The sequence below is a fragment of the Passer domesticus genome, chromosome 5 (assembly GCF_036417665.1).
Source record: "Passer domesticus isolate bPasDom1 chromosome 5, bPasDom1.hap1, whole genome shotgun sequence".
Lineage (NCBI taxonomy): Eukaryota > Metazoa > Chordata > Aves > Passeriformes > Passeridae > Passer > Passer domesticus.
In genome coordinates this window covers 10,769,460-10,794,546 of record NC_087478.1, presented here as the reverse complement: position 1 = coordinate 10,794,546, position 25,087 = coordinate 10,769,460, and the positions used below count along the sequence as shown (strand labels likewise).

At 42.0% G+C, this 25,087-nt stretch overlaps 1 protein-coding gene and 1 long non-coding RNA gene across 13 annotated transcripts in view; one reads left to right on the top strand and one right to left on the bottom strand.

The window, feature by feature from the left end:
• LOC135301639 (uncharacterized) overlaps positions 1 to 25,087 on the top strand; it is a 28,280-nt gene continuing 3,193 nt past the window's right edge. Inside the window, exons 1-2 of one of the 2 annotated variants that reach the window (XR_010363415.1) lie at positions 1 to 117; positions 2,594 to 2,754. This is a non-coding gene — a long non-coding RNA (uncharacterized LOC135301639). Of the gene's footprint in view, positions 118 to 246; positions 384 to 2,593; positions 2,755 to 25,087 lie in introns of those variants that run through there. The other variant, XR_010363414.1, reaches the window with a different exon arrangement.
• The window catches only part of MAGI2 (membrane associated guanylate kinase, WW and PDZ domain containing 2), a 698,553-nt gene continuing 687,698 nt past the window's right edge, over positions 14,233 to 25,087 (bottom strand). For 7 of the 11 annotated variants that reach the window (XM_064421912.1, XM_064421913.1, XM_064421904.1 and 4 more), the window contains one exon: positions 14,233 to 17,213. In XM_064421912.1, coding sequence (XP_064277982.1) covers positions 16,420 to 17,213 — 794 coding nt within the window. In that variant the 3' untranslated portion in view covers positions 14,233 to 16,419. The remainder of the gene's footprint in view (positions 17,214 to 25,087) is intronic. The other 4 variants (XM_064421909.1, XM_064421907.1, XM_064421908.1 and 1 more) reach the window with 3 other exon arrangements.

The following is a 25,087-nucleotide window of genomic DNA, read 5'->3' as shown; positions in this document are numbered from 1 at the left end:
CTGCACACAACCCTCTCAGCAAATTTGTCCTGTGTATAGCCATTTCCTCGAGCTGGAAATCTGGAAATCTGATTTGTTTTGCTCATGTGACTGATCTATGTGTTGCTGTCTGAGAGGGTAGTTGTTCTTCTTCTTTCAGCTGTCATGAAATCCTAGCTTGGGAAGCTGCTGTGGTTTGGGTCACCAGAGCAAGGCCCCAGCCTGGGCGCTGGATGCACACCCCCCGTTTCTGCAGGGTTTGTTTCTGCAGGGTTTGTGCTGCTCTTCTCTGCATCCCTGGTGCTTCCCCAAAGCATGAGGCACAAGCCAGGCATGCTCTGCCCCAGCTGCACACATAGATGTGTCTGCCTGTTCCCACCTTTCTGTCATCTCATCAAAAGTCGGTGTGTGTACACATTGCACGCCTGTACCTACCCCCAGCCTGACCCTGCCACAGCTGCCCCTTTACAGCCACTTGTGCAGGCCAGACCCTTAAAGCTCCGGCTGGTGATTAAGTGAAGAAGGGTAGACAAAATTTAATCTGCAGATCCCTGCCATAATTTGGACAGAATGGCTGTTCTTCATCCTCCCCTGCAGGGCCATGGTTTACCCAGCTCAACTCCGTGTCCCCAGCCCTGGGCCCAGCTCAGCCCAATGCCCCCCAGCCTAGCTGGGGTGCTGAGCTGCCCTGCCCCATCCTGCCTGCAGATGGGGACTGAAAACTGCATTTGGAAGGCACAGATGCTCTGAGTGCTGCAGCTCACTTCCAGAAGGCAATTACTCTTCTGCTGCAAGCTGGGCTCTGCCTCCTCCTGAGACCAGCATTTCTTGAAGGGGGGATGCAGTGTTTAAAGAGCAGCAGCCTTTCCCCTTGAGCTGTCTTCCCAGGTCCTCTGCTGAGAAACAGAAGAAACCTGAGGATGTGTGGTGGATGCAGTCTATTAGTGCAGACTTCTGTAAGAAATGGGCTGAAATATGTGGAGTGCATACAAATACATACATATATACATGCATTGAATATGCTTTGGTTTACATATCAAACAGAAAATGCTGGATAAAAAAAACCCATGGCCAAAATGTTTTAAATGTTGCTTATTCTGGGGCACAAAGCAGCAGGGAAGGGCAGCCTGGCTTTGCTTCTCTGTGAAGGGGTGATTTGGGCTGTAGATGATCCAGCTAGCAGTTGTTACACTGATAATCTGAGATGGCTGCTGTGAATCATGCTCCTAAAATGAAGTGGAGAGCCCTGGGACTGTGGTTGCCCGTGTTTGCAGGCCAGCTCAGCTTTGCAGGGTACGTAGGGGCAGAAGGGCACTGCAGCACTCTGCACACCTGCAGGCACTGTTTTGCTTTGGATGAGGCAAATCCAGGTATTTGCTTTGGAGCACGTGCTGAAATCCTCCATGGTATGTAAGAATTACTCCTCGTTTTGGAGAGAGCCAACCAGGGGATTTGGCACCAGATCTCTGGCTTTTATGTTCCTTGTAAAAGGCTTGAAGAGCTCAAGTAGCCTGGTACTCTGCTGGGGATGTTTCCCCTGCACTGAAATAAACAGGCATTACTGCTCATTTCTCTTCTAGGTTTATATGAAATCCTGTCCACCTTGAAATCAGAGGTTTATGTTTTATTCCAGTGGAGCCAAGCTTTCATTTTTGTTTCACAGGGATTTTGGTCTGATTTATAAGAGTGAGAGTTTGATAAAACTTATTAATCTTTAAGGACACTTTTCCCCCCCTTTTAGAAGCTTCCTAAATGTGGAGGGACAGACACCCCCATAAATTATGTATCTCAGATGAGGCTGTTTTTGTGACTGTGAGCAGTAATATTGATAAACAGGAAGAAAACCATGACAGCCTTATGCTGCCTTGCACCCCAGTAGGAAGACCATAGAGAGAAAATGCTTGAACAGGAACATTCTCAGAAAATCATGAACACTTTAAATTTAGCAGCCTGGTACAGCATAGAGAGGGAAACATGTCAAGGAGGTTAATGCCACTCTGAGTTTTCTTGTGTCTTCCTTTTGTCCTTTTGTCTTCCTCCTCCCAGATTTTCACACTGAAGGCTTATAAACTCTGCCTGTTCATACTTGCAGAATTTTGGTATGTAGGTAATTAAAAAAAAATAATTCAGATGCAGGCATGTCTATTTTGTGTTGATGTTAAAGAGGACCACAGAACAAGTGACACTGGACAACTCCCATGAAGAGCTGCTGCAGGACAGCAGTGTTAAGATGCTGGTGCTGCAGCTGCCCTCCAGTTCCTTAGCAGGACTGAACCCCTACATTTATTCTTGGCTCTCTCAGATTTGTGACTCTTGGCTTGACTCTGCATCCCATGTGCTTGTGCTGCAAGGTGCAGGTCCCCAAGCTCTGGTGGTGTCAGCTGTCCTTTTCCCAGGGGAAGGGCATTACTGGAGAGCCCTGCTGGGACACAGGATGCCACAACTCATCCCACAGTTGTGCTCATGAACATCAGTGCTGTGACTTGGCACAAAGACTCTTTGATCCTTTCCCATCTCCTTGATCCCCCTGAGGTCCCATGCTGGGCTTCAAAAGATTTACAATGGCTTTTGTTAAATATTGAAACCTTTTGCAACACTTTGTTATGTTTTACAGGTTCCTGAGAGACTGAATTTCCAAAGCATTTTTTGTCGAACAGCACAAACTTTAAGTCCCAGCTCTCTCTCCAGCTTGTCGTCTCACTCTACCAGCAGTTGCAGGCTTTGATCATCACACTTTCCATTATGCAACTTGATTAAAGATATTCAGATCTCAAGGTGAGAGCAGAGAGAGATTTACATTTGAAGTGATTTATTAACCTGCTGTAATTTAAGGTCATGCTAGTTTCAGAACATTGTTGGTACTTAATTTCAGTCTTTCTTTGTGCTATCCAGTAATAGACAACTAACATTAGTTTAATTCAAAGGTTTTCTGCTTCCTTGGAGGAAATACTAGAAGGAAACAAAAGTGCTGTAGTCATTAAAAGGGATTAGGGGAAAAATGTGCTTTTGAATTCCCATTCTCAAAATCCCTATGTTACAAACACAACTGATTAATGTACCACCTAGGTAAGAAATAAAAAATTGCCACCAGTCTCCCAATTTGCATTGTACCTTTTATGTCCCTTGCTCAGTAGCAAGGGAGTGTCAGTGTGAGCTGTGAATGGTGCAAGTAGATTGTAACCACAGTCATTGCTTGGTAGTCTCCTTATTTTTATGATATGAAAAATCCTGGATGGGCGAAGTCTGGAACAGACAAACATAGCTCAGCTATGCATATCATGACCATAATATCCTACTTTTCTACCAGTGTCACTGTGTGGTACAGGGGGATAACAGTTCTAATCACTTGGTTAAACAGCTGTGTTGTCCCAGCCTTAAGGCAGAGTGAGCCCTCAAGATTTTTAAATGCTCATGGTTGAAAGGAATCACAACACTCAGAGGCTCTACAAAAACATGACGTTTTATTAGAAAATTAACCACTTGGCATGGAAATTGGTATGTTAGTCCCTGATCTACTATATAAGCACATGACAGTGGCTTTTGGATATAGAGGTAAGATGAAAATGAAGAGAGAAAAAAAGAAAGAAAGCGATGAATGAAACAGAGAAAGAAAAAGAAAGAATAACAAGAGGGATGCCCAGCCTTGGTGGGGGTACCTTTTTGTAGATCATTTTCCCTGCCCTGAAGACCATTTCCTCTCTTTCCATACGAATCAGTGATCATGCAGAGTCCATTCTTTCAGACCTTTCTGGATATGAGTCAGAGGGCTTGATGGGTCTTGGCTGGTCTTGATCCCCCTCTATGTTCCATGCCCACTTCTCAGCTTCATTTCATGCTTGCACTGAACTGTGTTGTGCTTATCTCCAGCAGCCAGAAAAGGGATGTTTGTCATAGAAAAGAACTGCCCTACCTCAGTATGATCCCCTTCTCCAGACACATCTTTTTCTTTTCCACAGCATGTTATTTCCAACAATCCTTGACTGGCTCCACAGCCATCCAGCTATTGGTGTTTGAGACATACACATTATCCCCTTATCTTCTGGGATTTTACACCAGCCTCTAACCATTTCTCAGAAAGCCAAGGGAGTTAAAGAGTATTTTGGGATTCAGGCATGGTACAGACAGTGCTCACTAAACACACACACTTCACTGTTTTCCTATGAGTCACCTTTTATTTCCTTGAGAGTAGAATAATCATTTGATACACACAACTACAAGGTCATGACTACTGCAAGAAAAACAACACAGAATTCAGGTAACATGATAGAAAGCCAAAATGATCCCAGTACAAGAGAAGGTCAGGCCTGAATGTATCTACATAGGCTTTATTGGTAAAAATCTGAGCAGGGGCTGCTTGTGCCACTGTTGGGATGTGGTTTTGTGAACTTGTGTGTCTGCCCATGCATGTTTAGCTCCTCTTTGCTGTGCCCTCTCTATGCAGGAGGTTCCATTTCATTTTCCCTTCTTCACCAATCCTGTCATGTGTGCAAAGAAGTAAAAAATATTTCTGCTTCTGTGCCCCTAAAAAGAAGAAGTTAGAACCCAGGCATTGATTTCTTTCGTATTCTGTGAGGACCTGGTCCCATTTCTGAGAGACCCAGCTTAGATTTTGAAAATATCTGGAAGACTTTTAAAAGAGAAAACCCCCCCCTCCATAGGTACAATTTATGGGGAAAAAGCCCACCACACCCAAAACTAAAATCATCTCGGAGGTCTGCAAGAAGGAAAGGTAAACAAGTGTGAAGAACTGGAGTTGGGATGGTGGGCTGTGGGTCAGGGACAGTTGCACTGACAGGTTCCAGGCAGAAACACCTGGAAGAAGGGACCTGTGATGAGCCCCCAGGAATTGCACTGAGGGAAAGCATGTGCATGGTCTGTTAGATACACACATCTCTAACAGCTCTACACCAAACCCTGAGCTGTGCTCTTGAAGCACTGAATGCACATCACAGTGAAAAGCAGTATCAGCTCTTTGGAAGAGGACACAGGATCTGCCATGCAAATGTGAACTTTGGAAAGAGAGACTGTAAGTTACCAACATGACACCTTTGCAAACACATTAGTAATTACCTGCTAGTTAAATGCACTGCGAAAAATTCATTCTTATAAACCTGTGGCACCCACAGTTACTTTTTTTTGTTGCTTTCTGAGCACTGCATGTGTGTTCTGGGGCTGCAGCAGGCACTGGCTTTGCAAGCACTGCAGGCAGGACAAAAACAGGCCATGGGAGTTTTGGTCTCAGCAGGACTCCCTGGGCAGGAAGGTTCCAATTCTCAGAAGGAGAAGAATCCTTGTTGGTGCTGGTAGCAATTCTCTAGGTTGTCCCACAGTGGCAGAGCTGCAGCTCAGCTTCCTCCTGACTGCCTGGGCTGAGCCTCTGCCCCAGCTGTGGGTGACTGAGTGGAGATGTTGCACACAGATAATATAACAAATAACTCTGGCTGAGCCCTCAGGGTTTACTGCTTAACTCCTGCATGCAGTCTGATCCTATGCTCTGGACACATCTCAAATTAAAGGCATCTGGGAATATTTTAGTAGGGATTTAACTATCCTGACTTCAGAAATTGAGATGTTGGACATGACTTGGAGCTAGTGACCCTGCACAATTTTGCCAGTCAGTAGAAATTTTTAGATGTTTTTGCAGAATAATTAATTCATTCCTAAAGGTGTCAGAAAAATAGTTTTCTAAAAGTGCCCATTGGTGTCCTGTCAAAAAGCTTGGAATGGGGGTGGTAATGTAGATATCTAAACTTGGATGAGATTAATCCTGCTCTGTATTTGTATCCCATTAGTCTCTGGAACAGGAACTGAACTTGGGATACTAAAATTCATCTTTCTATACACTGGACTACTGCATATTCTCTGCCTCATGTGCCCTATATTGTAGAAATATTTACAGGGACTGCTGTCTTGCCTTTAATCCATAATGACCAGTTGTGCCTCAGAGCACTGCAGCAGCATGAAGTTTTGGAGGAGGAAAGCTGGAACAGAGACCATGTTTCTACACACACACACACACACACACACAATGCTCTTAAAATCCTGGTTTTCTCTGCCCAGTTGCATGGTAAAAGGTAACACCCTAGAAGTGGCTGCTTGAGCCTGAGGGGCAGAATGTGACAATGGCAATCAAGGGCAGAGCACTTTCTCTGCCAGAGGTGATGGAGGAACTGCTGCAGGTGCACAGCAATGCTGCTCATGTTAGCAGCAGCAAGGAAGATGGTGCTGGATCAATTATTTTCTATCTTTGTCACTTGGTCCTGCTCTTGAAGAGTCCACAACTGCCTTTTGTACCCCCTTGCTGCCTTTTTTGCACTGTCACCCTATGCAGGGTGAATAATATTCACATTATGTTTTTAGCTGTGCTTTAAAACAGGTTCTTTGCACCTCTTGGGAACACTGATTTGTGCTTTGTGTTTGTCACCTTGGGATCCTGGTATCATCCTGTTCCTTAACACATCATTTGGGATGTCTGTGCTTGCAGACCTCCTTGCTATACAACACAGTCTTATGCATTGACTACCAATTCCTAGCATTGATTAAGGCTACATGTCCTTTGAGTTTTTGGCAATGATACAATGCACAATATTTGTCATGCTAGAAGTAATAGGAAAACCCTAAAAAGTTTGTTTCAAAGGGGAAAACTAATTTAAAAGACATTGCATAATGAACTCACACAGAAAGTTTATTCTTGAGAGGATGACTGGTTGGTGTTAAGCTCACCAGACATCCTGTGGATACTAGCCTGGGGAGGTTACTTCCTCTCTGCCAAAGGCTCAAATTTGACTGTTTTTTTAATTAATTGTTTTTCTCATCCTACTTTTATAAGTTTATGTAGTTCTAGCTTTCTTTACTTTTTATGGGTTATATTGATTGTGTTACTTAAGCTTTAGGTCAGTTTCTGTAACTGTGTTGCTGTGATTTGAGTTCTTATGACTTGGTAGTTTTTCCTGTGTCCATTTTATTCTGTGTTTTCATGCCCTGATTCCACCAGACACCATAAAATATCTGGTAGTTCCCTAAGGTCACATACATGGTAATTTAAAATATTTTTAAATGGTGCAATATTATCCAATAATAAGAATTCTGCAACTATGTATATTATTTATGATTTAGAGGATAAAATTGCTTTATTTTAAAGTATTTTGGTTTTTATTATTCTGGTGAGTGACCTTTCTACTGAAAGATCTTAGTGAAAAATACGCCGCTTGCATTTTTTCCTGCTAAAGTTCAGAAGATCAGCACTGGGTTGCAGAGTCTATTTTCTCTTGCCTATAAATAACTCTGTCTACAGAGCAGAAGAGCTTTAGCAGGGCCATGCCTGTGTGGCTGGCACACCCTGCATGCCAGGGGCACGCTCCATGGGCAGCCAACCTGCTGTGGGCAGAGTGGCCACAAAGGTCACAGGTCCAAGCTGAGCCTCCTCTCCCAGCAGTGGGGCTGAGAGGAAGGGTCAGCCTGGTGGCAGAGCTGCCCAGTTCTCTCTGCTCTGGACACGTGTCTGTGCAGGCATGCCTTGTGTTCCAGGGCACTGAGCAAAGGCAGCAGCATCCCACTTGGGCTGACTTTATCCCCCTTTCCCCCAGGGCAGCCCCCACCACTCCTGTATCCAATAAAAGCTGGCTGTGGACAGCTTTTTGACACACAAAGGCAAGAAAAGGGAGTAAGAGGTGTTATTAAATGAATGGGTCAATTCATACTTTGTATTTCACTATGCTACAACTGCCTTTTTGCTTTTTAATCTATGACTTCAATACGGTCTTTTATAAAGAAACATGTAATAGTTCCTTACTGTCCCTCAGGCTATGCTGGCTGAGGTTTCCTGTGCCTGGCATCTTGATGTGAGAGTAATTGTTGCTGTTGTACAGTGACAGCTCATACTACCCTGCTTTGGCTCGTGGGGCCCATTTGTTCCACCTGAGCCTGCAATGTTTACATGGCCAGTCCTGGACCAGTGGTCCCCAATCACATTTCTGTGTTGTCTGGGTCACCAGGAGGCAATCCAGACTTGGATGGGGAAAATCAGCATCTGGTTCTGGAGGGTAGTTCACTCCAGGCCAGCCTTGGGCTGCTGGTGGCAGAGCTGCTGCACACATGGATTACTGTGTCCTCCTGCTGTGAGGGAAATGGCTGAAATGAATGGGGACATTAGGGGCAATTTGCCATTGTGTTGGTCCATTGTTTATTCCATTTGGACTTCATCAGCTGCATAAGCAATGGGAATTGCCAGGCCCTGCACTTCAGAGCAGGGACACCTGAGGGGGAAGGCCTGACAAAAAGTGCAGAGCTCTGGTGGCATCACCTCAGTGACCTTGTCACCTCCACTCCCCTTGCTGGGGTGCTCACTGCAGCTGATGAATACCAAGGATGCTGGGGCTTATAAGTGGGACTGAAATATGAGTAACTTCTATGTAATTTCCGAAATACTGTAACAATCAGTTTTAAAAACACTAGCTATCAAATGTTCTGAATTTATTCCAAAGCCATTGAGTCCGGGACAGAGCTGCTAATCAAAGAACATAATGGACCTACAAAATTATGAGGTAGAGACCTACTTGTTAACCTCAGGGGACTGAAGGTATGGAGGGGATCGATTTGGGCTGCACTTGCAATTTGTATGCCAGTGTGAAAAATGCTCAGTAAAAAGAGGGCAGGATGAGAGATGAGAGCAGGGAATTGGGCTGAGGCTGCTTGTGGCGTGTTCCCACAGGGAGGGAGGTTGCTGATCCTCCAAAGTTGCTTCATGATCGGAGCCTGGGGCTGTGATCTTTCAGTTTTGTCAGACGTGAAGTTTATCTTGCATTGAGATGTGAAGTCAAGGCAGAAGCATTGCTGGAGCTGCTCTCTTTCAGGAAGAGTGCCTCACTATAAATTAGTATGGCAAAGGAATAAACAGGCAGGTTAAGGGGCTTGTACACCCCAAAACAGACCCTCAGAACAAACTGTGGTGATTAGGGAAAGAGCTTTTGCTCTTGACATGAGGCTTGTTTTTAGGCTTATGGTGGTGGCTGCTGGTTGTTGGGAGGTCTTAGTTCCACAAGCCAAGGATGCAGAGCTGTTTGTGCAGCACCACAGCCAGAGCTGTGACCCCTTCTCAGCTGGATGTCACACAGGGTGGTTCTCTCTGCTCCAGGGGGATTCTCTGGTGCTGCTGTGCAAGTCAGATGGGAAGGTGCCATCAAAAGGCTTTGTGACCTCCTGCAGCTGCCCATGGCGTGGTGGCACTGGGATGCATTTCTACCAGAAACTAACCTGAAAAGCTGGGCAGAACCAGGGATATTGGAGACAGGAGTCACTCAGGAGGAGGCACTCATGGCTGGCATTAATCTTTCCTGGAGCAATATGAAAAGTAATCAATTAGTATTGTTTGTGATGTTCAAGATTTGAGAAGTACTCTGAAATATTCTGTACTAACAGATTGCAGTGTTCCATGTTGCCTGCTGGGCTTATTTTTTAAAAATTTCTGGAGTGAATGAAGTGCTAATTAGAATAGGTGTTTCACACATGGTGTCTGGACTGTGCTGGGAAAGGTCTGATTTTCTTCCTGAAATAAATTGGTACTTAAGTCTAGCTTTTTGTACTTGATGGTTTAGAGACAGGATGAACAATTTGCTGGTTTATGGACTGCAATTATTTAAGTACTTTAGCTAAAGCTCTTGGCATAGTTTTTAATCCTCTTGGGAAAGTACTAACACCAAGATTCTTTAATTCCATGTATATGCATGAATAGAAACTTCAGAGCCATGAGCAGCTCTACTGCTTAATGGTGGCAGGAGAGTTTTGGTTGGGGTGCATGTTGTTGTTCACTATTTTTGAGCAAAGGGCACTCCAGGGAGAAAATCTGCATTTCTCTTAGAGTGTTAGTAAGGAAATATAAATATTCATGTGTCTTCAGTGACAGCAATGTCCTCAGTTACTGAGAGGGGAAGGATAAAATGATGCCAGTGCCCTGGTCTCACTCCTGCTGTAGCTGTGGATTTGTGGTTCCTCAGAACCTTTTTTCCTGCTTACAGCTGCACTGGGTCTCTCATCACAGGTCTGGGTTTGGCTTTCTTCTTTTAGTTGCTCCTTCCACTGCTTCTACACCTACAACAACTTTGGGTGGACAACAGGTCTGTTGGAGCTATGCAGCACTCCTGGGGTGCAGAGATAAAGGGAAGTATCCCAGGCATTGAATTCTCCACCTTCCTATGTCACAGCGGTGCTGGTGCTGGCAGCGCCAGCCCACTGCTGAGGCTGCTCAGTGTGGACCCATGTGCTCTGGACATCTCTGAGAGATTCATCTGTGTGGGAGGAGCCCATCCACAACCTGGAGTTGCTGCTGAGGGCAGGGGACAGTGTGCTTTCCTCTCCCAAGCACAAGCCCAGGCATTTTACTTAAATAAATTAATTCTCTTCAGAAGTGTAATCACTGCATATTCTTTCTTGCTGTCCCCAAGACTTGCAGAGTTTTTTTGCAGCATTTGTCATGTTTGATAGTTCATCTTTTTCCTTTTTTAAGCTTAAAGAAGTTGAAATTGAAGCAGGTCAGCAGGTGGCCGCATCACAGAAAAGCTCATCACTCTTCTTTCTCCCTGCACCATTTCTTGCTTGTTCATTATTTTTTTCAGTTTAAATGTCTTTACACTTACAGGAGCTGATCTGTGGGTGAACAATAGCTTTCTGGATTACTCTACATTCCTTTGTGTTTTAGTTTTTTCCTGAGAGCAGCAGCTGTCCGACTCAAACACGGGTATTTGGGCAGTTCCTGAATAGGAATGGAAGATGGTGTTCCAGGTCCCTGTGTGGGAGTGGATCTTTGTGCACTGGTGTTCCCCCAGCTGTTTAAAGGATATATATTTGTACCTTGTAAGCAAAACTCTCCTTTATCGATTAATTGAACTGGCAGAGTGACTTATTGCCATAGAGGCACTAAAGACAGGAAGGGCACAACATAAGTTTTAGATTGGCTATAATTCAGAGGTAATGCTTATGTTACTGTGTCTTGACAAGACATTTTAAAAAAGATTGCTCTAAGCTAAGGTGCCAGCTATGGAGATAAATGTGTGATCACATCATTGCTGTTAGAAATATTGAGAAAAATATTCCAGAACACTCAAGGCTGCACTGAGCGTGTGTGCCTTGGCTCCAGGAGGGTGGTGGCTAAGCAGAGCCTGCAGGTGGTGGGCAGGGGCTGCTCTGGGTGTCCCTCTCCAAGGGAGAGGACAGTTCTGGGTGCTGAGCAGGGGACCTGTGAGGGGCTTGGGGCACTGGTGGTGTGTGAATCCTGGCCCAAACCCCAAACACCGCTGGTTCTGTCCAGATAATGCACCGCATTTCCCTTTGGCAGTGATGGCTAGTTAAAGTCACTGACTGTTTGGATGACAACTGTGAAGGTAAAAGTGTTTGGTTCTGGGTGTCTCCTTCTCTGGGCCCCCCACTGACACATGGTGACAGAGCCTTGGGGGTCCTGGAGTCTGACAGCTGTGGAGGGTGGGAGTCCTGTGGGACACAGCTGTGGCAATTCTCTCCCAGCCCTCAGCAGTCAGGAGAGCAGGCATCCTGCCATGCTTGTGTGGCCTTTTAGCAGCAATTAGAGAAAACATCCTAGCTTCTAGGGGACAGAGGAGGAAAAGGCTCTTTTGGAGACTTTTGTGAAATCAGTCCCTAATGGGATCGGACATCCCTGGGCAAGTCCAAAGACTTCTCCAGCTTTGAGCTCAATGGCAGTGTACCAAGAAACCTTTCCACTTCACTGCAGGGCTTCCTTCCAAGCAAGGAGGGTGACATCCTCATTTGCTGAGGTGTGCTCTGCCACTTTTGCCTCTGCAGTTCTGGCCCCAGGTTTCCATGGCAGCAGTGATGTGCAGGAAGAGCACAGAGGCTAAGAGAGAAATGTGCCTGCAGCTTTGCCTGTCCCTGACTTTGTAAAATGAATTTGGAGACTTCCAGTAGAGATCATGGCATGTTGCATCCACAAGCCCTGGCCTGAATGCTTGAATCATTATCAGTACAGACATTCAGCAAAGAAGATAAACCATTATTTGTACTTGCAAAAGTAGTTACTGGCTGCATGTAGACTTAGTGTGTCTAATAAGTAACCACTGGTGGTTTCTGGAGGACAAGGGAGGTGATTTGGGCTTCAGTGCAAGGTGTTGGGTGTGTCTTTACATTTGTGTGACAGCCAGGAGTGGGCTCATGACTTGGTGTGCAACTGGTCATGACATATCTTGAAAGAGATATCTCATGTTGAGCTGCTAATGCACATCAGGTGGAGGTTGAGAGATGCCAGATGGTGACAGAGGGCCAAAAGAGCAAGGGAAAAAAAAGGAAGACAAGTAATGAGGGACAGAAAGAGAAAATGGGGAGTTGAAAATTTGATTTACTGAATAGCAGCAGAGCTTATTTCAGGGGTAGGATTAAGAACCAGTGAGGGAGCTGAGAAGGAAGAGAAGAGATTCAGAATAAATCTGGTGGTGATGAGACCACATGGGATATAGAGAGGACTAAGCATGAGATGTTTGTGTTTAGCAGAGATGGCACAAATCAGATGGAATCTCACCTTTGATGGGGATGAGAAGATTTTGGCAATCGTGGCTGGCTGCATGTTCAGAAGAAAAGTATCAGGGAAGAAATGGGTCCATGTTTGAACTTCCTCATCAACTCCTAGCAGGCAGATATCCTCACAGGGGCTGAATTGTTGGCAATCTGATCACTGAGGCCATGAATAAGTGGGCTACAAATGCCCCTCCTGTTTAGGGGAGCACAGTGGAGTGAAACCAGTGCAACCTATGCTCTGCTGTAACCACACAAAGAGTGCTGTCTATCCAGCAGCTTTCTGGAAGAAAAGATGACATCTTTGGTGAGATCTTGTGGGAGCTATTAAATTTCCTGGCTTTTTTATTAAATTTGTTTGAAGGTCTGCTCTTCCAGGCTCTGCAGTTTGTCTGAATGGCCTAAGGCAGAGAAGTACCTGGAGAAGGGGAGAGCTCCAGAGCCCACATTTGCCACTGGTTAAGAAAAGGGCTGCACTGACATCTGTCTGTGGTGATTCTTTGTCAAAACTCCTGCCCAAATGTGCATTGGTGAGCACAGGCTGGCAGGCTTACTTACACTTTTGCACTGCAGCATGGAGCAGAGAATCTGCATCAAAGAAGGCATTTATTTCCTTGTTGCATTGGTATGAAAAAGAGATATTAAAAAGTGTCATAATAACAGCAGAGCAATGCAAATGCTGTAATTCTACGTTTAAAAGACAAAGGACATGTTATTAACAGAAGAAGTTAGACTGGATGAAATCATATGGCTTCAGCACACTTCCCTGTGATACCTCTGGGCTGAACCAGGCACACACCCAGATTTCCAATTGTGAAAATAGTGGCTATTTAAACAGCAGCAAATTATGTCTGAGTATTAAATATGCTTCATATTTTCTATGTGTTTATTGCAATGTAAAATTGTTATTAGTTCAGCTGGTTGAAATTTTCTATGGGGAACATTAATCTGGAAAAACAAAGTTCTGCAGAAGTTGACTCAGACTGTATGAAAACAAATTATTATTTTTTGAAAAAAATATATCCTAAGGAAACAATAAATACTTATTTTTGAAAATATCATATTTGTATGAAAAATACTGCTTGTTTTCCAGGTAGACATCTTACAGTGTCTAGAATCTATAAAATGATTATTTATTTTGCCTATCTGGAGGAAAGGAGCATTTAATGAGGAGTGGATTTAGTCCCAAAAGAGGCTGTCTCATTACGAATATTTTTACACCATTATGATGTTTTTTGAGACAATTTTTTCTGTAAAATAAATTGCAAATATAATTGTGTCCCCTTCACACAGATTGTCAACAAAACCTTTCTAGGGCTAGTAAGAACTGCCCAGTTTCTGAGGTAAATATGGTTTGTGCTCAGGTTAATTCTGTATATGTGGTGTACTCTCAGAATTGTCTCTCACTGCTGGAGTCTGGCCACCCTGGTCCTTCGTCTCTGGACTGGAAGCAGAATAAGGGTTTAGGCTTCTCCATCAGCGAAGAGATTTTTCTGTGTCTGTGTTTTCTCATAAGCCTTGACTTGCCATTATAAAATTTGTTTGGTCGCTTACGTGTTTATTCATAAATTGGAGTAAGAAATTAAAATGGCCTATTCCCTTCTTTATAAGGCAGTAGCAAATTAACTCTACTCATATGCAAGAAAATGGTTGTTTGTCAGGGTAACACTAAAGCATGTTACTCAAAATTAACACAAACTATATACAATTGAAAAAATGAAAGATTTTTGGATATATATTTTATTTGACAGTGGTTTAGAATATCATACAGTAAACAAGATTTCTGTAAAAGTTAATTTATCCATAGTGGTGCGTTTCATAAAAATAGTTGCTCACTTACAGCCTTTCTGTGACTATTAATACATGGAATTATATTTATAGAGATAGAGCTGTACAAGGTAAATTCACAGCTAACACTACACAGAAATATTATTTGGAATGGGGTTTAGATGATGTGCTGTCTTCACAGGTTATCGATTACAGCCGCATAAAGCAATTACTGCACAAGGAGTAGCTGTGAACTGTGCAAATTAGAGTTTATGCAAGCATAATCTCAACTGTTTTTCAGATTTCATTGTTTGCTTTCTTTATACATAAAAATAAGATACCGGGACGTGCATCTACACTACAGAAGCATTGTCCAAAATCAGATTCAATAAATTAATGGCAAATTATATTGGATTCTAGTTCAGGGGATAAAGATTTTTTTTCCCATTAAATAAGAGTTTTATAAACAGCTACATGGATTTGTGCTTTTTTAAAAATTATAAATGGATTTTTCTTTCTTAAAAAAAAATGTTTGAAAGCTGCAAAATCCTTGACTTGAGGCTTTTCAAATAATTTGACAGGAAGAAACATGTCTATAAATTTCGCAGTCCAGTGCAATGTTTGAGACATACAGTAATGTGCTAATTTCTTGGAACAAAGCCAATCTCAATCTAGTTTTTCAGCAGAGCGTGTGAGGAACTAAGATTGCTAGTGAACAATAATTTTTAAATATGAATTTTTGACAGTACTTAGCTTTACAATTTTTTTTTAATTACCAATGTATTATTGCCCAGGATTTTGTTTTAATTTTGACAGACGAATAAGCATACGCACACTTACACAGACACACACACATCTGTTTGAAACAAGATAATGACTGATTGACTGAACTCGGAGTTATTTCCTGTGAAGGCAGACTGGAATGTTTACCTGGCACTTAAGGCTTAAAATTCAAAACAGACAAGCAAGAAAGATAAAAACAAAAAGAAGAAAAAAATGGCAAGAAGGAAAAAATGGTAAAATGGAAACCATTTTAAAAATGGAAAAATACTGAATTTACTGAATGAGGACACCGACAACTGTATTTCAGAAACCAGTCTAATTATTGTTGACGTGTGCCTGAAAGGCACCTGCTCTGCCAAACTGAGGGGATGAGAGGTGAGAGTGTCCTAAGGAAATGCGGATGGGTATGAAACATAGCACTGTTGATAAGTGACGCTATCATCTTCTGCAGGAAGGAAAGGCCTTTCCTTAAGGAAACTGCAGCTTTTTCTCTGTAGCACTCTTCCTTTCATTGCAAGGGCCTTGCAGATGCCTGGGGTTTGAGCCTGGCCAATTGGTTTGTGTGCTACCTCGCAGGACTTGGGGAACCTGTAATAAATCACTTTTGAGAATAATTTGCAAATACAACTCCACCTTAACTCCTTTCCAATGTACAGAAACATGGTTTGTTCACAAAAACGGCAGTAGAAATGGTATCACGGAAACTAATCCACTGGATTCCCCATTCCTCCCGCAGCACCCAGTGGACTATTCTACAGGGTACCACGTGGACTATCCCAAAGCGTTAACAGTGGAGATGTGTCATGGGTGTACAGTTCTGAACGATGCTTTAAAGAAACCCTTTAACCCCTGTCTAGATATGTCGAGAACAATTTATTTACAACATTTTAGCTCCATGAAAAGATCCTCTCTCGGTTTCAGCTTGCTCCGTGCAGTTTTATTTAAGGCGATGTTCCAGTTTGTGATTGCTCTAACTCGTTCCAGTTTCTTGATATAAAGTTTGAATGAAATCCAAGTCCTTCATGCAGTGGGAAAAAAATGCTAAAGCTACACTGCACTATCCTTCTCTGATGTACTGTCCTTCATATTGTTTTGGTTTCTTCCATAGCTGCCAAAGTCCCTAAAATGGAACTGGGACTTTAGGGTCGATTTTAAATCTCTGTGTTGACTATATGCTTTTGAACTTATTAGATACTGTGCACATTGTCATGGAATTACACACTAATGTTTTCATTCCTCAATGCTTTGTGTATATGTGTGATAGTTAAAATAAATTAAAACAAACCAATGTGAGACAAAAACTAAGAAGAATGTTCTGCGTCAGTTTGAGACAGTTAGAGGGCAACAGTCCCTTGCTTATCTGCTCATGGCAGAAGTACCAGACTTCAGGACACTCGGTAGCTTGTCTGAGCCAGGGATTTTCCATGGCCCTGGAGAGACCGTTGCCTTTCGAACTGTGGTGTTGGTGCTGCGAGTGCTAATGGAGTGGAGATGTCCCTTCCTGGGGAACTCGCTGGGTTTCCCATCAGGGTCCCTCTGGCTGTGGTCCATATCGCTTCCAGGCGAGCTGCAGCGGTTGCTACTGTATGTCTTGGTAGCTCCCGTATCGGTCTTGACATGGTCGGGTGCTGCAGCTGACTTCTCACTGGTGTTTGTGGATCTGTGGTCTTTTTTGCTAAGAGATCCTCCCCTCTTGCTTTCTGGCTTCCTCAGCCTCCCAAACTGTTCATCACTGGTTCCAGCACACACGTGCTCTCTTGCGCCAGCCTCGATCATAACGCTGTGTCCCACCACTTTGCTTTCTGAGGTGGGCCTGCCACCATCAGTGGTCTTATTTTTGCCTCCTGAATATCCTTTCCAAGAAACCTCTTCGTGCTTTGACCTGTCTACCTTTTTAGGACTTGCTGACCTTTCTCTTTGTTCTCCTAACCTTTTCTTTTTGTGACCGTTCATCGAAAGCTCCTTTGGTTTCCTTACATCGTGTTCCCTCTTGATATCCCATGTTGGCTCTGGGCTTATCTGGTGAGAAGGGTCAGAGGGTGGGGCTATGTGTGATGAAGATAATGGTGAGATTATGTCCTCGAGGGAAAGAGCTACTTCCGGCAGACCTGGGGAGGTGGCAGAGGGAGCACTCCAGGAGTTTGGTTCGTCTGTTTTAACAACAAAGAGAAGAGAGTTAAGGGTGTATTCAGCAGCACAGACTGTATTGCATAGGCACATGCATTCTGAGCAACACTGATACCCAAACTATGTACCTGCCTTAAACCCCTCTGCTTCAGGTGAGGTGAAACTCCCTCGATTGTGGAACCAATAGGGAGAAAACCGAAAATAATCTCCCCACAAAAAAAAAAAAAAAGAAAAAAAAGAAAAAAAAAGTACAGGAGACACAAGAACCTCAAAGCTGGTAACTGCAAATGCTGGAAACCAGTATTTTTTTCACACAGATTCCACTTTCCTCTGCCTATGTTAAATTATTCTTAAAATAATAAAGGCACGTGCTCATGAAATCAAATAGCCTCTTTTGTAGCTGTATAATGGATTTCTTAGCTGGGCAATATCAGTGCTGTCTCTGAGGACAAATGAGAAGGACTTTCTGCCATCTATTAAACATGTCCCTACAAGCATATAATAATTGACAAGAATTTGTAGCTCAGATAAGGTCATCATTGAATTCTGTCTCATATTTTTTCTAAACAGATATAGTATTGCGGTGTTTATGGCCCCACAATTCTTACAGGGTACTTACACAGCTCTGCCTTTATATCACAGTGTCAGCTGCTGAGTCTCCTGGTTCTGCATTTTGAATTTTTCTTGGTTACTTAGCCTCAACACAATATGGTTGGTTTGTGCAGATCCTGTTTAATTTAGCTAAATAAATGTCTCCTTTGCTGAATCACGATGATTTTCCTAATCCAAACCAGAATATTCTGGGATGCCTTTCTCTTACGTATACATACTCATTGCTTTTGATTAACTTTCTGGCAGAAAACAAATCAACCATGATTAATGACAGCATGGCTCCCATTCTTACCCATCTACTTAGAGGTTAGAGAAATCACTGAACTTGGCTAATGTCATTCCCTATTTAGCACCATTTTATTTAGGCTTTGAGCAGTATGAGGAATAATCTGTCAGAGATGAAGGACTGTCTCAGGAATCCATGGAAACGAGATAGAACTTATGGCAAGAGCTGCATATTTTATGGGGGAGAAAATGTAGCCTTCTAGCTAAAAAACAAGCATGGACTTCTTAAGGTCAGGACTAGTATCTGTCAGTGATATCAACTGCCCTTTAAAAAAGTAACATACATTTTTCTCAGTGCTATGGCTGCTTTCAAATTATCATGGAGACGAACATTGTCTCAAAAAATGGAATAGATTCTACTGCCCAGCCTGGGATCTGCAGCTTGCTTGACTAAAACAGCACTTTTAAGTTAATAGCTGGATTGAGTGATTACTGTCTTGCAGATAAAAATAGGAGAGACAATAGTGAGGTGGGTGACGTAAAGGGAGGGAGCAGCACAGTTAGCTGAGGAGCTATTTATTTTCCCAGATGGTGTTTGTCATATGCTTTTGCATAATGAGCATATGTGTGGAGAGGATTAGCATTTGAGAGGGGTAGAAAGTACAAGTTCTGTGTAAGACAAATAAACATTGAGATGGGAATCTAAATGGGATGAGGGTCTCAACTGAATTTAGAAAAAAAAGAAATCACACTTTCTTACCCTCCAGTTAAGGGTGACTAATGTGCCATCTGCTCCCAGCTTGGCACTCAGGCAAGAAAAAATAAGAGGAGGACTCGTGCATGTAGAGTGATCAGCTCCTAGAAGTTTGCCTACAAAAAGCATTGACTTTGATGGGCTTGTCCTTTACTTCTGTTCTTCTGCACCACCAGCCTGGTACAGGACCACAGCCTGTGCCTGATGGGGGAAGCAGAGATCCCACCCTGGCTTTTCTTCAATCTGAAATCCAGGGGATATTATTTTATTTAATACTTGAGCCAGGGGCCATGCACAGAGTCCAAATCACTAAAACTATCCTGGGACTCAGCATAAAGCTGCCTACGTGCACCAGCAAGGTACCTGAGTGAACTGAAGAAGCCACCCTGAGCTTTGGAAAATTAAGTTTATGCTTTTCATGGCATTGTCACTTCTACCCAGGGTAGAGGTGATGCCAAGGGTTGGACCAATGTATTTGTCTGAACTACAATCTTCTTTCCTAGTTGTCCATGAGATGTTTTTCACAGTTTTTCAGTGTCAGTGAAGAGAGAGCAGTGGGCCATTATCCAATCTCATGTTAGGCTGTGAGAGCTTCTGATTACAGAAATAGCTGGTTCCTTTGGGTAGTATCAGCTACACACCAGTATAAACACCAAATAGCCTAGAGCAGAAAGATGCCTTCGGGTAACAAGATTGCCTCTGTGGAAAAGGTACTGCTATGCTCAAATCAGCTGCTTCTCCTCCAGGAGGACAAACCATTCAAAATCAAGGTGGCAAACATGTCGTGGCTCCTTTGAGGCAAAAAGGATTATATGGTACCAGCTATTTGTAGGATGCTCTGGAGAAGAGAGCTGGAGGTTAGTGGCTGACTGCTTTATTGCCTGGAGATTACAGAATTTCTTCTATTTTCTTTTTGAAGGGGATGAAAAAACAACCAAATGTTGTAGTGAGAAATCATAATGGGTTAGAATGAACTTCAACAAAAGTGAGCCAGAATATCTCTTACATCTACTGATATACAAGTATAGGTGTCTATAAACTGGGACATGCCTTATTATATGCATTACTGGATTTTATCTCTTCCCCAGAAAAGCCTAAGTAAAAGACAGCTTGGCCAACCAAGTATGAAAACTTGTAGCCACAGCTTTTTAGGTTTGGCTGTGGGACAGCTTGAGGTGGGTCACTGGCTGCACTATGTTTAAAACACTTACAGGGAAGGCACCTATATATAATATAGGTTGTATTTCCAGTGGTTATGGAACAATGTTGTCATGGAATAAAACTATAATTAATATTCTTTGAAAATATAGCACTTGCAAGTAAGAAGAAAATTACTTTTTTTAAGGTTTAAGTATCATCAGTCTGAGACAGCCAAACCAAACATAACCTGATTTTCTTTCAAATGAAATGCCATTATATAGAAAGTCATCCTCAGCCTTGGTAGACGTTAATGTCAACAAGCCATTGTTGCAGTATGTCACTCCCTAGTGAGGAGAAACTCATGTCAGGGCATTGTAGCCAACTTCCCTCTAATATTTGAACATTGTGGAAAAGTGTAAAAATTACTAGAGTACAGCAAAGTCAGGAGTGTAAGTAATTTGTTGTTCAGAAAAAAAAACCCCTTTTAAAGAGCTGTGTTCAAGCCATAAGGGTTCATTTGGACTTGTTCAACCAGCACTAAAATGATTGCTTCTCCATAGCAAACATAAACAGGAGAAAAATGTAAAATTTTATCCTGCAGAGCAGTTAAACGAGTAATTTATTTTCATGATTATACTCAGTTTCTAGCTACATTTTTGAGAGAGGTATTAATATTTTTGAATACTTTTTATTCTGTTGGCTTATTCTAAGGCTTTTTGTAAAATTTTGAGTTAATTTCGAACATAACCTACTTTTACGTCTGTTATTTCAACATATCTCAAAGCATTTTGTAAACATACTAAACCAGAGACAGAGCACTGATTTTACTTTTTTCTTCCTTCACCTCTGTGAGGAACAGAAAACAGTATTTGTTTAACAGAGCATGAACTACCAATGCCCAAACAACTTGCAAGCAGATGAGTAGAATGTTGCACTTTTGATTGGAGAGATTTAGGGACAGCGTAGTTTTGAACTTGTTTCTGACTTTGTCACCATTGTGAGAGAAATTGGTTTTCAAAAGTATTGCCTTCACTGAAGGCTAATAGATGCCTGCCTTCTTTCTTTGAAGGGAGAAAATCTCCCTTGACCTACTAATTTAGACAAGGCAAATGAGCTGGGTGCAGCACTATAATCTGCCACTGTGATGGCATTTCATTTGGTGTAATTCAGTAGGTGTTTACTGGGTGGCTTTTGGTTTCTACCAGCTACTGTAACACAAGTTGGTGGCACTTCTCCATGGGATGTGTAAGAATGACTCACCTACGACCAGCTTTGCATAACTCCCAGGCAAAGGAGTAAATTGCTAACTGAGTAAGAGCCACCACAGACACAAGACTGAGTGTGTGGGAGGACAAGTGGGAGATGAACACAGCCATTCTGGGGGAAGAGTGACACAGGGAAAACATCAGGAACAGAAGTTTTCTGTCTCAAGGTTTTTTTATTTGAGGTGGAGCTGCCACATACATGAATTGTTTGTTTTGCTCTGTCAGCTCTCACACATTCAGTGGAGTGGAAATGAGGGTACTGCTCTCATGAGTCTATTTGCTCCTGTCTTGACTGTTCTACCTGGATCCAGTGCTTGCTGATGGCTGAGCCATGAGAAAAAGAACCCTGGCTTTAGTCCTAATAGAGAGGAGAGCTCTGCCCATGGACCTCTGATTTCTGGCTAGGTTCTCTCTTAGCATCAAAATATTTTAGATAATTGTTTACTAATTTATAAAGGATGTGTGGTTTTTCATCAGATATAATTATCCATAAAGTACTAATATTAATTTATTGAATATGTTGTGGTAAGAGTAGAAATTACATCACATTTTATTACTTAAATACAATAAAATCTCAAAGCCTTTTTAATTTTCAAATTATATGAATAATGTACAATATATTAAAGCTTTGGACACTTTCATTAGTCTGGATGAAGTGTTTTCTGAAATGTCTTAGCAGCTGTTCTCATATCTTCCCAGAATTATTTTCCTAGGGAATCAAAAAGGATTTGATTGAATAAAAATATGGTGATTTATTTTTTCCCCCCACTTTTTTTTGTCTGCAATTATGTATTGCCAGGAGGTGGCAAGCAGTTCTTACAGATACTGCTAATAACAAAAATGGGACAAATTGTCCCCTGGTGAGTATCCACTAATGTTGGCAGTGCTACACCAGGAGTGCTTTTGGGTCTTTCTCATTATAGCTTGACATGTCTTTGATGTTCCTGATTGCATTGGTCTCCTGAAGCTTTTCTTTAACACTCTCTAAGGAGGGATATTTCAGAATATATAAAGAATCTCTAATCTTTTATCCTGACACTTCCACAACCCAACCACGCAGCACCCTTTGTCTCCTGAAATAAATGATTCTCTGAAGATTTCATGGTTAGAAAAGCTCTTGGTACTTTCTGTTCAGCTATGAGCCTTATGGAAATGTGACACAATATGCCACCCTTTCCCCTGGCTTCTCAGAAAGTGAGTGGCAATGGGCTGTGCCCCCACCTTACGGCTTGCCTGTACTTCCAGCTACAAATGGTAATCCCTGTTAATTATTCAATATGCTATGCAAATGTTTTCTCACAAATTGCACTTTTCTTGGCTTAAAATTACACTTCCCTTGTCTCTCCTTCCACTGAACTTATCCACATTCAGATCCCTGAACACCAGTAGCCCTGGAAGCAAACACCAATGGGTTTAGGTGTTCTCTGCTGGGACATGGCACTTCCTTGGGTCAGTCACTGTGGGCACATCCAGGTGGGATACCCTTCCATCATTAGTACTGCTCTTATGCTTTACAAAGTATGATGGCAGTGTGCTATGGGTGCAAAATGTTAATTCTGTGTATAGGAATTAGATACATGCCATATACATTTATAAAAGTAAACCCAGGTTATACTTGGCTATTTTTGTATATGAACTACTTCTCCTTTCTCACACATGCAGCTGAGTGATCAGCTTAGTATTTTGAAGCCTTGTTTCTGATACAATGAAAACCTAATCTAATTTTCTATCTTAATGTAGCCATATTTGTTATATCCATTTGCCTGTTTGTACTCAACAATGTCATGGTGACTCTGAATGTTTAGAGTACCTTATAAATATAACTTTAAATGTTGCTTTGCTCAAGAATGGAACTTTCTACATTTTAATAATTAGTTCTTTGGCTTCAGACATTTGTTTTTCCAAAGTTTGAGGATGGTTGCTCAGGGTAACCAGAGTTATTTTACAAGTCACAAAAGATTACAGGAAAACAAACATGCATCTGAACCCTGACATCTTTCACTTATAAATTTTGTGCTTGGTATTTTCAAAAGAGCAGAATGATTAACTAAGAAAGACTGATATTTGTGGTATGAAACAATGACAGACCTAGTTTTTCTGTCCCCAAAATCATTGTGCATTTTTGTTTCTGTCACTGGTCTAATACTGGAAAAAGTGGCCACTATTCCTATTACATGGAGCTACTGGTGCCATGGCTCATGCAGATGTTCACAAGAACTGAAGAGATATGAATGTAAGTGTAGTGTAAGTGATGAACACTCAATCTCTTCTATAAACTTGAAAGGTTTAATTTTACATCCAGGAAATTCATCCACTGACCTATTCCAATGCTGGGAAGCACAGCTCTACATCCTTCTTGGCTCAGCTCCTAGTGCTATTGACACTCAGATGCCCTATTCTTTTCATGTTCCTGGTCATTACTGATGAGCAAACATTTAGTTCCTTTAGGTTGAGTATATCCATCTTCTATTGTATACTTTACCTAAGTATTAAATGGAAGATGCCCTAAATATTTTTTTCAGCAGACACAGTGTTCATAAAGTTCTTACAAGGACCATTTAATGAGACCTTGAATGATTTCATCTCAGGTAAAATTCACTTTCATCACCTTTTCTGTACTCTGCTTAGGGGTTTGTTAGGGAAGTGCTTTCATGTTCTGAGATCTAATTTTAGAATTATTGCAACACTTCAGAAAGAGCAGATTGTTAGTTATGCTTGGAAGACCAAATCTACAGAAGCTCAGGAGATGATCTTACTTTGTGTTGGAGCTAAGGGAACAGACAGAAAGGGAAAATTTAAACTTCAGTAAGAGAGGGAAAAACTGTATATTGCAAGGAAAAAAGTTAAAAATTTATTTATGAAAATGCTGCACGTTTTCTTGAAACAAGAAATCCACACACATTGATTTGTGTGTGCTTTAATCTGTAGCAAGCACTATCTATGTATGAAATCACTTTTCAATTTCTTATGTAATGTAGTCTTTAAATATGGTTAACAAAGAACCATGGGAAGCAACTGATCTGACTTCCTATTATTATTCTGCACTGGTTTTGATCCTACATTATTATGATTATGGTCCCAGGGCATCATCAGTAAATCCCTTTCCCTGAGTTAGTTCTTTAATTATGGCACTGTTTCACCAGCATTTTACTGTCCTTACCACTTGAGATAATAATTTAATTGCTTCATATAGTCAAAGAGAGTGGTGTCTCAAAAGACCTCTGGAAATAGATGTCTCCTCTTCTGTTGAACATGCACACAACCAAAGCTGGGGAGTTCCTTACAGGAAACCCTTTTGGGGGCTGTGGATCAAAGCTGAGTGGATGAACACAGAGATCTATCTACACCCATCACCCCACATCAGGTCCTTTTTAGAAAACACAGGCCACTGCAAGTAAGTGGCCTGAGACCTTTCAGGCTGACACAGGAGATAACTAATGAATTCAGAAACACTCAGACTTTCTGCCATGGAGAGCAGGTGGCCTGGATTGTCTTGGATATCTTGGGGTGCTGCTTTAGCCCTTTTCTGGTTACTCTGCCATTGTTCACCCCTTAAATATAAATCACATCCATAAACAATTCATTTTGATTTTGTAATAGTGCCTAAGCTCTGCATTATTTGGCTCTCTCCAACATCACTCACATATTACAACAGGGTTGAGACTTTGACACTGCCCTTACAATAGCAAGAATAAAAAAGGATCATTATTCTCTGCAGAAAAAATCTATCCAAAGCACAGGATGGGAGAAGGGAAAAAATAAGGAGCCACACCTACAAGCAGGTTGTATTTCAGAAACAGGTAAATTAATGTGGTAAATCAGTTTACTAATTTACTGTAATAGACTTCTGGCTATAAATTTTCAGGCCAGATGTTATGGGTACAAAGTTTACCTCTCATTC